This window comes from Aspergillus steynii, assembly GCF_002849105.1.
Source record: "Aspergillus steynii IBT 23096 chromosome Unknown P170scaffold_2, whole genome shotgun sequence".
Classification (NCBI taxonomy): Eukaryota; Fungi; Ascomycota; class Eurotiomycetes; order Eurotiales; family Aspergillaceae; genus Aspergillus; species Aspergillus steynii.
The window spans coordinates 5,188,338-5,201,829 of record NW_020194399.1 but is presented as its reverse complement, the minus strand read 5'-3'; the positions used below and the strand labels follow the sequence as shown (position 1 = coordinate 5,201,829).

General features: G+C 50.6%; 7 protein-coding genes across 7 annotated transcripts; 4 read left to right on the top strand and 3 right to left on the bottom strand.

Moving 5' to 3' along the window:
* Window positions 1–404: 404 nt before the first annotated feature.
* On the bottom strand, window positions 405–1,635 carry P170DRAFT_379768 (mitochondrial 37S ribosomal protein uS15m). Its single transcript, XM_024845500.1, has 2 exons — window positions 1,551–1,635; window positions 405–1,485 (listed from the first exon to the last, which is right to left on the bottom strand). Exons 1-2 carry the CDS (start codon window positions 1,594–1,596, stop codon window positions 617–619), a joined length of 915 nt encoding a protein of 304 aa, XP_024708517.1. The 5' UTR covers window positions 1,597–1,635; the 3' UTR covers window positions 405–616.
* A 296-nt stretch (window positions 1,636–1,931) lies between these two features.
* Window positions 1,932–3,411, top strand: rps0 (40S ribosomal protein uS2; the record flags this gene model as incomplete). Its single annotated transcript, XM_024851428.1, has 2 exons — window positions 1,932–2,101; window positions 2,206–3,411. 2 exons carry the CDS (start codon window positions 1,932–1,934, stop codon window positions 2,933–2,935), a joined length of 900 nt encoding a protein of 299 aa, XP_024708516.1. The 3' UTR covers window positions 2,936–3,411.
* A 318-nt stretch (window positions 3,412–3,729) lies between these two features.
* P170DRAFT_445011 (putative Rho-like small GTPase) lies at window positions 3,730–4,521 on the bottom strand (the record flags this gene model as incomplete). The annotated part of the gene is made up of 4 exons (XM_024850672.1): window positions 3,730–3,891; window positions 3,950–4,069; window positions 4,132–4,381; window positions 4,433–4,521. The coding sequence occupies 4 exons, from the start codon at window positions 4,519–4,521 to the stop codon at window positions 3,730–3,732; spliced, it is 621 nt and encodes a 206-aa protein (XP_024708515.1).
* On the top strand, window positions 4,428–5,234 carry P170DRAFT_125441 (uncharacterized protein). Its single transcript, XM_024842383.1, has one exon. It carries the CDS (start codon window positions 4,575–4,577, stop codon window positions 5,088–5,090), a length of 516 nt encoding a protein of 171 aa, XP_024708514.1. The 5' UTR covers window positions 4,428–4,574; the 3' UTR covers window positions 5,091–5,234.
* Window positions 4,901–5,942, bottom strand: P170DRAFT_125535 (uncharacterized protein). The gene is made up of 2 exons (XM_024842384.1): window positions 5,173–5,942; window positions 4,901–5,110 (listed from the first exon to the last, which is right to left on the bottom strand). Exon 1 carries the CDS (start codon window positions 5,794–5,796, stop codon window positions 5,260–5,262), a length of 537 nt encoding a protein of 178 aa, XP_024708513.1. The 5' UTR covers window positions 5,797–5,942; the 3' UTR covers window positions 4,901–5,110; window positions 5,173–5,259.
* Window positions 5,943–6,088: 146 nt separating this feature from the next.
* Window positions 6,089–10,491, top strand: P170DRAFT_349943 (ATP-binding cassette transporter; the record flags this gene model as incomplete). Its single annotated transcript, XM_024843771.1, has 3 exons — window positions 6,089–7,181; window positions 7,237–7,919; window positions 7,969–10,491. 3 exons carry the CDS (start codon window positions 6,089–6,091, stop codon window positions 10,489–10,491), a joined length of 4,299 nt encoding a protein of 1,432 aa, XP_024708512.1.
* An 859-nt stretch (window positions 10,492–11,350) lies between these two features.
* Window positions 11,351–13,445, top strand: P170DRAFT_454352 (Lycopene beta-cyclase; the record flags this gene model as incomplete). The annotated part of the gene is made up of 7 exons (XM_024851427.1): window positions 11,351–11,373; window positions 11,440–11,539; window positions 11,605–11,963; window positions 12,012–12,185; window positions 12,247–12,394; window positions 12,475–12,533; window positions 12,590–13,445. The coding sequence occupies 7 exons, from the start codon at window positions 11,351–11,353 to the stop codon at window positions 13,443–13,445; spliced, it is 1,719 nt and encodes a 572-aa protein (XP_024708511.1).
* Between the last annotated feature and the right edge of the window lie 47 nt (window positions 13,446–13,492).

The following is a 13,492-nucleotide window of genomic DNA, read 5'->3' as shown; positions in this document are numbered from 1 at the left end:
GACCGGCAAAATGAATGGCGGTCAGGTCGCAGGCCAATAATGGCGCCCATCCGCTGTCGACGGTTCTATACTTCCGGTCTTTCCTGGACGCGCAGACGAGAGTATTTCCACTTCTTGAGGGATTTACTGGAAGCCTCTTCTGGCAGATGACTGGCGCTTCGGTCCCTGATTGGCCTCGGCGATTCCAAATTGCAACCCTCCAAGGCTGAGGTGATTTGCGCCACGCCCTAGTGAAGAAATAGATGGAAGTTCCAGCTCAAATCCTGGATATGCGCAATAGGTAGTGGTGAATGACTATCGATCTGGACTACCCAGGGAAATCCAAGAAATAGTCCGGAGTGGCGGTGAATTACGTGAGTCATAGTCCCTAGATCAAGGAACCTCCCAGATTTGATGAAGTTTAACGAGGAAATCCATTTGATTTGAATGCTGTAGAGCAAGCTATATTTATACAAGGTAAATCTTTCCACAGGCATGAAAAGGAGAGACGCGGTAGGCCGTCCGCTCTGTAGCACACACACGCTAGGAGAATCAAATACCATAAGGTTACATGTAGATGTTCAGATGGAAAGAAATAACAAAAAAAAGGGGGGTGATACAAAACGCTTCCGATCCATTACATACTAATCTCGCCCTTCCAAGCAGCGTCGGAAAGTCCCAGGCTCTCGATCAGGTGCTGCCATCTCGGGCCACCCCGCTCCTTTCTTCGCACGTATTGGAGTAGCTTCTGTCGCTTGTGAACCAGTAGTCGGAGGTTGCGCTTGTTGTGCTTGTCCTTGTTGGATGTCTTCAGATGTCTAGTAAGGTTCAAGATCTTCGCGGTCAAAACGGCAACCTGGACTTCCGGAGATCCGGTATCAGGTCCAACGCGAGGGGTCTTCTCGAGGGCGGCGGTGCCGGACTGCTGCGACGGAGCTGTCGGCTTCGGAGGCAGCTTTTGGTCGGTGTTGTGGCGCCCGAACTCTTCGATGCATTTCTGGATGTTGAGGCGCATCCTGTCCTGGGTGTTGCCGTTGCGCACGCTCGCGATGCGGTTGATAGCATCCTCGGCATTCTTGTGGTCCTGAAGGTGCTTTTCGGCCAGCTCCTTGTCAAGTTGAGGGTCGGCGGTGTTTCGGTCGAGGTTTTCGATCGGGGAGGTGAGGTTTTTCGAATACTCCAGCATATTCTGGAGACCCTCGGAGTCCAGGAAGTAGTTGAGCTTGCCGTCCGATCCCGACGGGGTTTGGGGCCCGGATTGGGTATCCTTAAGACCCTGGATGAAGGTAGTTGAGCGACTTTCCACCGGGTCCCCCAACGAGCCTTCGCGTTCTTTGGTAAGAACTTCTTGACGGGACAGGTTGGCAGCTTTGCGCCGGCGCGATTGTGCCGTCAGGAATGGGTCATGTCGTCGTCTTTCTCTGGTCTCTGCGGAGCCTGCTCGGATCGATGTCTTCGAAGGGTTTAAGGACAAGGCGGCGAGCGGACTCTGGATGTATGAAGAACCTAGAGAAGCGCAGTCAGTAGCTGGGCAAGGGCTGACTGGACCAGCAGCATAGCATGAGACATACCAGTAAAGGCCTTCAAAGAAGGCTGGGTCAGGAAGCGAGGAGGCATGGCGGTTCACTAGTCCGGTGTCTGCGTGATACCCTTGGCCTTGGGGACACTCTCGAAGTTCTCTCCCGAAATCTCAAGACCGCCGACCGCGCTAGACCCGATCCGGGGCCGCGCTCCACGTGACTCTCCGGGCGGATCGGAGGAGGCTCCGCAGACAGAGCCCTAGACTAGCCCTAAAATTCACAAAACGGCAAGCGAAATTTCATCGATCTCGGCGCGGAGTGTCGAGGTTTCTCTTTCGCGTCGTCAGTCTCTTCCTCGCCATCACCACCGCGACAAGCGCCAGACGATTGATATCTTCAAATCGCCGTCCTTTGCAATATCAATCGCCCACCATGGCCCCTTCTCAGCTCCCCCCCATCTTCAACCCTACCTCGCAGGACATTGAGAACCTGCTGGCGGCCCAGTGCCACCTGGGTTCCAAGAACCTCCAGGTGCACATGGAGCCTTACCTCTGGAAGACTCGTCCCGACGGTGTCAACGTTATCAACATTGGCAAGACCTGGTACGTGTGGTCAAGCGAAACAACGGACAACACCGCGCCCGTGAAGTCCAATAGCCGTGCTGGGAGGAATTTCGAGATCTAACATGCGATTTTCAATTTTATAGGGAGAAGATTGTCCTGGCTGCCCGTATCATCGCTGCCATTGACAACCCCGCCGATGTCTGTGTGATCTCCGCTCGTCCCTACGGCCAGCGTGCTGTCCTCAAGTTCGCCGCCCACACCGGTGCCACCGCCATTGCCGGTCGTTTCACCCCCGGTAACTTCACCAACTACATCACCCGCTCTTTCAAGGAGCCCCGTCTCATCATCGTGACCGACCCCCGCACCGACGCCCAGGCCATCAAGGAGGCCTCCTACGTCAACATCCCCGTCATCGCTCTCTGCGACACTGACTCCCCCACCGACTTCGTTGACGTTGCCATCCCCACCAACAACAAGGGTCGTCACTCCATCGGTCTGGTCTGGTGGATGCTCGCCCGTGAGGTCCTCCGCCTCCGTGGCACCCTCGCTTCCCGCGAGGTCGACTGGGACGTCGTTGTCGATCTCTACTTCTACCGCGACCCCGAGGCCGAGGAGAACAAGGAGATTGCCGACGAGACCAAGGTCCCCGGTGCTGAGGAGATCGGCGCTGGTGCCATCGAGTCCGGCTTCGCCGGTGAGAACTGGGACACCCAGGGTGCCGGTGCCGGTGCTCCTGGCACTGCTTTCTCTGCTGCTACCGCTGCTGCTGGCGCTACCAGCTGGGAGGCTGACGGTGGCGACTGGGCTGCCAGCGGTGCTGCCCCTGCTACTGAGAGCTGGGCTGAGACCCAGCCCGCTGACGCCAAGTGGTAAACAAATCTAAAACAAAATGGTGACGAGGACAGCTGATGAGGAGGGACATGATATTTATCTTTTCTTTTCACAAGAATATGGCGAAATCGAGGGGGGAATCTTAACATTTGATCCATAACTTCGCCATCCTTTTTGACGAATACCCGACATCTTCTGCAAAGAAGAATAAATTCCCCTTGGCATGTCTTATCCTAGTCTCTGTTCCAAAAAATATTCAAAACCGAAAGTGAAAAAAGTGCAAAAGAAGCCTTTGATTGGGAACCGTTCAACTTCCAACACTTCCCTTTTTTCCTTTCCGCCCCACTGGTATGCTATCACGGTATCCTTTTTGTTTCCTTTTTGAAGAGACCTTTTTTATGTCGTGCTTATGGTGCATCGAGGAGGAATTGCATTGTCAAAAATTGACTGGCACTTACGAGGGAAAGAGATCCAGTTGTTCTGTTCGTTCCAGTGAACTTCTGGGGGAAAGCCCTGTGCTGTCGATTTCACAAGGTGTACTTAATCGTTGCCTTGGTTTCTCCTTGTGTGTTTATCATATTCGTACTCGAAAAGTGATGCTAGCTACCATGTACCTTCCATCGTGTTCTGTAGCTCGTAGTATGTAGATGTCAACGTGTAGTTAGTTTTATTGCATTGTATATGCGATTTATTCTAAGTACATTCCGAACCTGGTTGTGGCTAATCCTGTCCGATGGACGACACCGACGACATGTTCAGATCCTGAATTAGACTGCAGGTGCCATGAAGCAACTCCGATAAATCCAGCTATATACGGGTATCAATCATACAAGTCATCACATAACAATACAGCCTCCCTCAGTCTGCCCCCCTTTTTCCGTAGTCGTCATTCCTGCCAACCTTACCACGTCCTCAAACGTCTCTGCCAAAAGCTCGCCTGTAACAGCAGAACATTCCGCGTAGCGATCGCACCGGAGTTCCTGGGCAATGCGGTACGACTAGAGTCGGTCAGCTGCGGCACGTATACAAACATCAGGTGGGGATAGCGTGGCGTACCTCTTGCGGATAGATCAGGGTTTCGTCGTCACGTCTCAGGTCTCTTTTCAAACCTATCATCATGACGGGGATGCGTTCTCCGATTCCATGCTGAAAGTATCGGATGATATCTTGTCGCCACTGGATAGCATTGGATGAGTGAGCTGACTTCCTTGGTCAGAGCACAAGACTCGGCAGCTTACCTTTTTAAGTCCAGCTAGGGTTTCTCGGTTGGAAATGTCAAATGCTAGAAGGACCACATTAGGGTGCAGAGTGCTCCAGTGCTGGTTGGGACATGCGGTGTCGTATAATTCTAGGGTAAATGATTTCTTGGAGAACCGGATGTCGTAAAGAAAAGGCTGGTCTGTGTCCCGTAGAGGTTCTATGGTATTCCCTGCTTGTGTGGTTATTGGACTTTGTCCTTTGGTTGGATTTGGACCATTCTTCAAGCGTCTGTTGTATGGTTAGCAGACTGCAATATATATACGGAGCGCATGGACTCACGAGAGGAAAGTTGACTTCCCACATTCGGGGTCTCCCAGAAGAAGTATAGTCACCGTGGACTCAGGGTCTCGGGTCTCTGCATCAGCCATGAGAGAATGGGGGGTTGTACTCCGTACTCCGAAGTTTGAGGCTGCTGAATGATATGATGTTGAATAATGGACCTTATCGCATATTGAATTACATAATGTCCTTATCTGAGAAATGCACTAAGCCGCTTCCGGCGACATGCCCCGAACCAATCAGATCCGACCTTTACACACTGCAGGAGAAACGAAACGCGTGGGTGCTGCAGGTCAAACAAACACCGCCCTGTCATCTCCCTAAAGACATCTTCCTGACGCCCAGTCCAGGCAGCAACCGATGTTTCATCAGTAGACATCGCATCGGAAGAGTCCGAGCCTCATGGGTTTGTACTGGATTTTTGAACGACTTACCGAGCACGGTTCCTGATTCGGCAGACATCAATTGCCGTTCTAACCGGGATGCATGCGCCACGAAGGGCCATGATTTTGACAGTGAAACAGTTCCATATTATCTCGTGGATTCATGGATACAGCCTCATTTCCCCCACTTACCTGCTACTCTATCGGAGATTCGATCTCAGAGCGAACCACGTAAATCGGTGCTTGAATGTTATCGGTATCTCAGCTTGAACTGAGTCGTCTTTGCTCTGTTCTCCTTTAATTTTCGGTACACAATTTAGCGGCTGCGATAAGCGACGAGAAGAGAAGCCATGGCACCTGAGAAAGAAATGACAGGCTCTGCTTGATTCGCTGCAAGAAAACCTGGACCCTCTCGAACCAAGACCACGCTTGGCACGTTTCCACTCATGGGTTGTTGATGCTTCCTTCGAGTTCCTGACAGCCGTGCCAATGTCCTCGGCAAGTCTTTATACATCCGCGGTAGATCGTTATGCTCGCCAAATTCATCATAGCCCACCTGATATTAGCGTTGAGACAAACATAAAAGGGCTGGGTGGGAACCCGGGTAGATCGGGATCGTCCGAACGGAAATTCGGATACGCCACGAGATTCGTTGATTCCGTGATTCTCGGCTTCTATACCATGAGTTGAGGCGACGCCTAAAACCGAAAGTCTGCGAGGATAAAACTCTCGCTGCCAGGATTCGATATTTCCAAGGGCGATTCCCCGGCATATTATCAGCACCTCCCGAAATGTGCTCCTACGACAAAACCGTGCCTGAAATGAGATGGAGGGCGATGAGACAAATCCCTCACAATGAACTTCTCGAACAAGTCTAGAACGAGACCCACTGGGCGAGACATTGATAGCTGCTACCGGTGTCGAATCTGATGTGGAACATTCGAAGCGACCAATATGGTTTGTCAATATGCCAGTTATCATCTGTGGGCTTGGGGGAGGAGGTGATTGCCGATACCCGCGAGTATTCCTGTCCGCTGTACGGTCTCTACATTGTCTTTCAGAGTGACTGCGTACGTACTCGGCCCCATGGTGTCAGTGCTCCACCCACGGGTGTTCGGCCCAGCAGAAGACCAGATGCGAGCTATATAGTGTCTTCTCCAGTTGCTCATGGAATGGGTGAGAAACAGTCTTTTATTTTATTCTCATTCATCTATGTCAAAATCCAAATGAGAAGCTCTCCAGACAACATTCATCCAACAATCCCTCGCTCAACATGGAGAAGAATGACCTCTCTGACGAATCTTTGCTGCCAAAGCCACCTGTGGCAGAAATGAAAAGCTTTGAGACACTAGCCATCCCCAACACAGAAGTCCGAGAGGCCCCCAGCGCAGAAACCCTGACCACCCCTCATGGCGATATTGCCCCTCCATCCACCAAAGATACGGAATGGAGCATGACACCACAAGTGATACGCAACCGCGAACGTGATGCCGCCGCGGGTTTCAAGAAACGGGAACTGGGCGTGACATGGAATAATCTGAGCGTGGAAGTTCTCGCGGCGGAAGCCGCAGTCAATGAAAACCTGTTCTCCCAGTTTAACGTCCCTCAGCTCATTAAAGACTTTCGCCGGAAACCGCCCCTGAAGTCTATTTTGACGGAGAGCCATGGCTGCGTAAAACCAGGGGAAATGCTTCTCGTGCTAGGACGTCCTGGATCTGGATGCACTACTCTTCTCAAAATGTTGTCTAACCGGCGTCAGGGCTATCACACGGTGACAGGTGACGTGCGGTTCGGAAATATGAGCCCTGAAGATGCGGATCAGTATCGAGGCCAGATTGTGATGAATACGGAAGAGGAGCTGTTCTACCCACGCCTAACTGTCGGCCAGACTATGGATTTCGCCTCGAAACTAAAGGTTCCCTTCCACCTTCCGGATGGTATCAAGTCAGTGGACGAATATACCGCCGAGACCAAACAGTTTCTTCTCGAATCTATGGGCATTGCGCACACGGCTGATACCAAGGTGGGAAATGAGTTCGTCCGTGGTGTCTCGGGTGGCGAGCGAAAACGGGTGTCTATCATCGAATGCATGGCAACGAGAGGTTCAGTATTCAGCTGGGATAATAGCACACGGGGTCTTGATGCGAGTACAGCCTTGGAATGGGCCAAGGCTTTGCGAGCGATGACAAATGTGCTGGGACTCTCTACAATCGTGACTCTGTATCAGGCAGGTAACGGCATTTACAATCTGTTCGATAAAGTCCTGGTACTCGATGAAGGAAAACAGATTTTCTATGGTCCTGCAGCAGCAGCCAAGCCTTTCATGGAGGATTTGGGGTTTGTGTATACCGATGGAGCAAATATAGGTAAGTCTTCTTGACTCTTTGGTTTCTGTCAAATGGCAATGCTAACTACAGATAGGTGATTTTTTGACCGGAGTCACTGTTCCCACCGAGCGAAGAATCAGACCTGGATTCGAAAACACATTCCCTCGAAATGCGGATGCCATTCTCTCCCAGTACAAAAGCTCTATGGTTCATGAACGCATGACGTCGGAGTACGATTATCCTACAACTGAGATAGCCCGCGAGCGAACAGAAGCATTCAAGGAATCGGTTGCCTTCGAGAAGTCCAGCCATTTGCCTAAGAATAGCTCTCTCACAACGAGCTTCTGGAAACAAGTGATGGCTTGCACAATGCGACAGTATCAAATCCTATGGGGTGAAAAGTCAACATTCTTGATCAAACAATTTCTGTCACTCGCTATGGCTTTGATAGCTGGATCATGTTTCTATAATTCGCCAGCAACATCCGCCGGTCTCTTCACCAAAGGTGGTGCTGTTTTCTTCTCGCTCCTGTATAACTGCATCGTGGCCATGTCTGAAGTTACTGAATCTTTCAAGGGGAGACCGGTCTTGGTGAAACATAAATCATTTGCTTTATATCATCCGGCGGCTTTTTGCCTTGCGCAAATCACTGCAGACCTTCCGGTGTTGCTATTCCAGTGTACGATCTTTGCTGTCGTGATATATTGGATGGCTGGCCTGAAAGCTACTGCCGCTGCATTCTTCACTTTCTGGATAATTCTCTTTTCAACGACCTTGGTGAGCCATCAGCATTGATTATTACCGCGCTTTTCTAACAAATTAATAGTGTATCACGGCTTTGTTCAGATGCATCGGGGCCGGATTTAGCACCTTCGAAGCCGCTTCAAAAATATCTGGCACAGCCGTCAAGGGAATCGTCATGTACGCGGGCTACATGATTCCCAAGCCGAAGATCAAAAATTGGTTTCTGGAATTGTATTACACCAACCCCATGGCTTATGCATTTCAAGCGGCTCTTTCGAATGAATTTCATGGCCAAGATATTCCTTGCGTGGGCAACAACTTGGTTCCACACGGCAATGGGTACGACGGTGTCGATTCTGCGAACAAAGCGTGTGCAGGGGTTGGAGGTGCTTTGCCGGGCGCAGACTACGTCACTGGTGACCAGTATCTTTCTTCCCTGCACTATAAGCACTCGCAGCTTTGGCGGAATTTCGGAGTCGTCTGGGCGTGGTGGGGATTTTTCGCTGTCATCACTATTATCTGCACGACTTTCTGGAATGCGGGTGCCGGTGGAAGTGCTTCTCTTCTGATTCCACGCGAGAGACTCAAGCAACATCAGCACGGCGCGGACGAAGAGTCGCAGGTTAAGGAAAAGGAGCAGAACCGGCAGGGGGCGGTTGTCGATGCGTCTGATGATGATGAAAGTCTCACCCGCAATACTTCCATATTCACATGGAAGAATCTTTCATATACGGTCAAGACCCCATCAGGCGATCGCGTCTTGTTAGACAACATCCACGGCTGGGTCAAACCAGGTATGCTCGGGGCATTGATGGGCTCTTCGGGTGCTGGTAAGACAACGCTACTCGATGTCCTTGCGCAGCGAAAGACCGAGGGTACGATCAATGGGTCTATTATGGTTGACGGTCGCCCCTTGCCTGTTTCTTTTCAAAGAATGGCTGGGTATTGTGAGCAGTTGGATGTGCATGAACCCTTCGCCACGGTCCGAGAAGCCCTAGAATTTTCCGCTCTACTGCGACAGCCCCGGACAACCTCAAAAGAAGACAAATTAAAATACGTCGACACAATCATCAACCTGCTGGAACTCCATGATCTTGCCGACACACTGATTGGTACCGTGGGAAACGGCCTTAGTGTGGAGCAAAGAAAGCGGGTGACAATTGGCGTTGAGCTTGTGTCCAAACCCAGTATCCTTATTTTCCTGGATGAGCCGACTTCGGGTTTGGACGGCCAGTCTGCATACAACACTGTGCGATTCCTCCGAAAATTAGCCGATGTCGGTCAGGCGGTATTGGTGACCATCCATCAACCTTCTGCGCAGTTATTTGCCCAATTTGACACTCTACTGCTGTTAGCCCGCGGCGGCAAAACCGTCTACTTCGGCGATATTGGAGAGAACGGTCAAACTATCAAGAATTACTTCGGCAAGCATGGCGCTCGTTGCCCGACTGACGCGAACCCGGCAGAGTTTATGATCGACGTAGTCACAGGAGGTATTGAGAGCGTCAAGGATATGGACTGGCACCGAGTTTGGTTGGAGTCGTCTGAACATGGAGCGATGGTTACCGAACTTGACAGATTGATTTCAGACTCTGCCTCCAGACCATCTGGCACCGTCGATGACGGCCACGAATTCTCCATGTCACTTTGGGAACAGACCAAGATTGTCACCAACCGCATGAACGTGGCCTTATATCGCAATACTAACTATGTGAACAATAAATTCTCGCTACACATTATCTCCGCCTTGCTCAACGGATTTTCGTTTTGGAGAATCGGCCCAAGCGTGACAGCCTTGAACTTGAAGATGTTCTCTATCTTCAACTTTGTCTTTGTCGCCCCCGGTGTGATCAATCAACTTCAACCTTTGTTCATCCAAAGACGCGATATCTACGACACGCGAGAAAAGAAGTCGAAAATGTATTCATGGGTTGCTTTCGTGACCGCGCTGATCGTTTCTGAGTTCCCCTATCTCTGCGTATGTGCCGTGCTCTATTTCCTCTGCTGGTACTACTGCGTCAAGCTGCCCCACGATTCCAACAAAGCAGGCGCCACTTTCTTCATCATGCTCATCTATGAATTCATCTACACGGGCATTGGGCAGTTCATCGCCGCATACGCGCCGAATCCTACCTTCGCTGCACTCGTGAATCCGCTGATCATCAGCACGTTGGTGCTCTTCTGCGGCATCTTCGTCCCATACACCCAGCTGAACGTGTTCTGGAAATACTGGCTCTACTACCTGAATCCCTTCAACTATGTCGTTTCCGGAATGTTGACCTTCGACATGTGGGATGCGAAAGTGACCTGCAACGAGGAGGAATTCGCACGGTTCGACCCTCTCAACGGGACGTGCGCAGATTATCTCAAGAACTATGTCGCCGGTGATGGCTGGAGCATTAATCTAACCAATCCAGATGCTACATCGGATTGCCAGGTTTGTCAGTATAGACGCGGCAGCGACTTCTTGAACACGCTCAACATCAACCATTACTATTATGGATGGCGGGATGCTGCGATCTCGGTGATCTTCGCTATCAGTGGGTATGTGTTGGTCTTTGGACTGATGAAATTGCGGACCAAGGCTTCGAAGAAGGCAGAATAGATTGGGATATTGTGGTGACTGATGTGGGTGGTTGATTGATATGCCTGTGGGGGACTTGCCGGTTAGGTTTGATAGACTGGATATAGAGTATAGACTGATTTTGTATAGAGAATATAGAGAATATAGAGAATATAGAGAATATAGAGAATATAGAGAATATAGAGAATATTAGAACTAGGGAGTGACATTCAGTGAGGAACCCTCCATAGACCTGACGATCTTCCCGGAGTCCTTTTCCGGGACTTGGTTAATACAAGTCGTACCCTGTTCCAACGATTCGTTCGATCAAAGCCCGGGATAAATTTCGACTCATTTTTGAGGACCTTAATAACTCGTCCTCAGGCAGGAAAGGGGCATAAGGTAATCAAGTTCCAGCCCCTTGCGTCCTTGGGAATGTATGATGAGATCTCCGCATTCGGCCAGAATAGGGCAGGGGTTCCTAGGGTAGGATACGATCTTGTGACCGGCGCCATGTGTTTTCTCCCAGACCGACGCAGCGTCCAGACTTCTTTCCTCCAGGGATTTACCCCGAAAATACGAGTTCCAATGAGAGGCTGCTCACGTCGACGTGAAGCCTCGTATGCATCGTGCATCGTGCAAATTCCGGGTGGCATCTCAATTCCTGCTGTTTTTCGTTTCTTTTCTTTTTCTTCCCTCCCCCTTGTCTGACATCGGACATCGTGCACTGGGAAGAGGGCTGGAATATCCGGGTATATGTCAGACTCTAGCAGGTACATGGGCAGTTAACCACCCGGATTGACTTGCGTGGGGTTGAAAACTTTGTATTAAAAGAGACGGAGGTTGTCTGTTATATGCCAAAACGGTACAAAGGAAAGGAAGAAACAAAAGACCATCCGCCATGGGCCTGGATTATGTGATTTTGTGAGACTGATCCTCGTCCTATCTTCTGACTGAGATCATAAATAGTATTCTGACAATATCTTCCAGTCATGGCATCTACACGGTCCCCTTGGCAGTGATCCTCACCATTCTCTACGGACCGTTTCTCATCCGTCGGGAAATCTATGAAATCGCCACTCTCATCACTGTATCTTCTCCCCGGAGACACTGTTTCAAAGTACCCTGTCGAATAGACTTGCTGACCATGCCCAGATCGCCGTGGTCGCAACAATACCATGGGATTCATATTTGATCCGCAATCATATCTGGTCATACGCGTCTGACTCGGTAATCGGATATACGTTGTACAGCATTCCGCTGGAGGAAGTGTTCTTCTTCGCGATTCAGACTTACTTGGCCAGCGTGCTTTACTGCATTCTCACGAAGCCGCTTGTCTTGCCGATTTATCTCCGCTCAAGCTCGGAGTCGCAGTCGCGCCGAGTTAGACAGCTTGGTCAGGCGTTCCTGGTAGCTGCGTTCGCCGCTGGAGTTGCTCTCTGTCATTTTGCGGGGGAGCTAACGTATCTGGGTCTGATCTTGATTTGGGTGTCTCCTGTTCTTCTGCTTCAGTGGTGAGTTCTCCTGTCCGACGAGGTCGTTCAGTCGTACTCACTATTCAGGTCAATATCATGCGCATTTCTCATAGCTCTACCGTGGAAGGTGACGATAATTCCAGTCTGCATACCAACCTTGTATCTCTGGTTCGCGGATGCGAATGCCGTTAGTACTGGTACCTGGACGATTGAGAACGGAACGAAAGTGGGATATCAGCTATGGAACGGACTTGAACTTGAGTAAGGCCTGCTTTGACTTTCTAGACACATTGAATGTCTAACTAAATTTGTGCGATTACAGAGAGGCAGTCTTTTTCCTCGTCACAAATATTATGGTCGTCGGGGGACTAGTCTGTATGGACTGTGTCTTTGCGATTGAGGAATATCGAATTCTCTGCTCGAAAGAGTCGTCAACAAATTTCTCACTAAAACTAGCTTTGAAGAGCGTGGTGAGCCCGACCCCAAACTTTGATGCCCGTCTCCTCGATCACCTTTCAGAGGCCGTGGGTTGTCTGAGGAAGAAAGCCAGAGCATGTTTGTCGGGAGTGCACTCTTTCAGGGGAGTTTGAGGGTGGATTTGATATTTTTGTAATACTCTCCTTTCCCCCGTGCTCAACACACGTTGCTTACATACAGTACTGTAGGTATCACTTCTGCCGAGTAATGGACGATCTCGTCGACGGCGACATCGCCCCCGACTATGATGCCCGGTACTGGATAACGCAATGCTCCCAAGCCCTCGACGCCAAGTTCAACACTCCAACAGACCAACAAGTCACCCAGACATCCGATAATCCCACAATATCCCCCAGACACCAAGTCCTCCAGTCAGCGCTCGACCAACTCCCCCTCTCCAAGCTCTCTCAAAAACCTCTCTACGACCTCCTTCGCGGCTTCGAAATGGACTTGGACTTCAACGCCCACCACGGCAGCTTTCCCATCCACACAGAAGCAGACCTCGATATGTATGCGTACCGAGTAGCCAGCACGGTCGCCACGCTTGTTATCAACCTCGTCTATCACTACCACAGCAGCGAAAGCCACCGGCCTAGCAACGACGACCAAAGCCACCGAGAAAGGCTCACCCGCGCAGGCATCGAAATGGGCAAGGCCCTACAATGCGTCAACATAGCCCGGGACATCGGACGCGATGCAGCTATCAACCGAGTCTATATCCCTACTTCTTGGCTTGCAGAAGTTGGATTGACTCCTGAGGACGTGATTCGACGGCCTGCATCGAAGGAGATGTATGTTATGCAGGAGAAGATGCTCGACTATGCGGACGTTTATTATTGGAACTCTCGCGCGGCAATTGAGGAGCTTCCTGTTTGTGTTCGAGGGCCGGTGAGGGTTACAGTTGAGAGTTATATGGAGATTGGCCGAGTGTTAAGAGCCACGAGGACGATTAGGGCTGATGGCGAGAAATTTCGACTGTCGTTGTGGCGGCGACTGGCAGTTGCTTGGGCAGCGATGGGGGATAGGCCTCGGAAAATAGGATAGAATGAGTGTGGGATATACGGCATGCATGGTGTATATTATATTGCTAT

Coding starts and splice junctions, on each gene's coding strand:
- P170DRAFT_379768 (XM_024845500.1), bottom strand. CDS start 1,596: ATGCCTCCTCGCTTCCTGACCCAGCCTTCTTTGAAGGCCTTTACTG. Junction 1,486..1,550: donor TTCTTTGAAGGCCTTTACTG/GTATGTCTCATG, acceptor GCGCTTCTCTAG/GTTCTTCATACATCCAGAGT.
- P170DRAFT_125441 (XM_024842383.1), top strand. CDS start 4,575: ATGATGTTGAATAATGGACCTTATCGCATATTGAATTACATAATGTCC.
- P170DRAFT_125535 (XM_024842384.1), bottom strand. CDS start 5,796: ATGATAACTGGCATATTGACAAACCATATTGGTCGCTTCGAATGTTCC.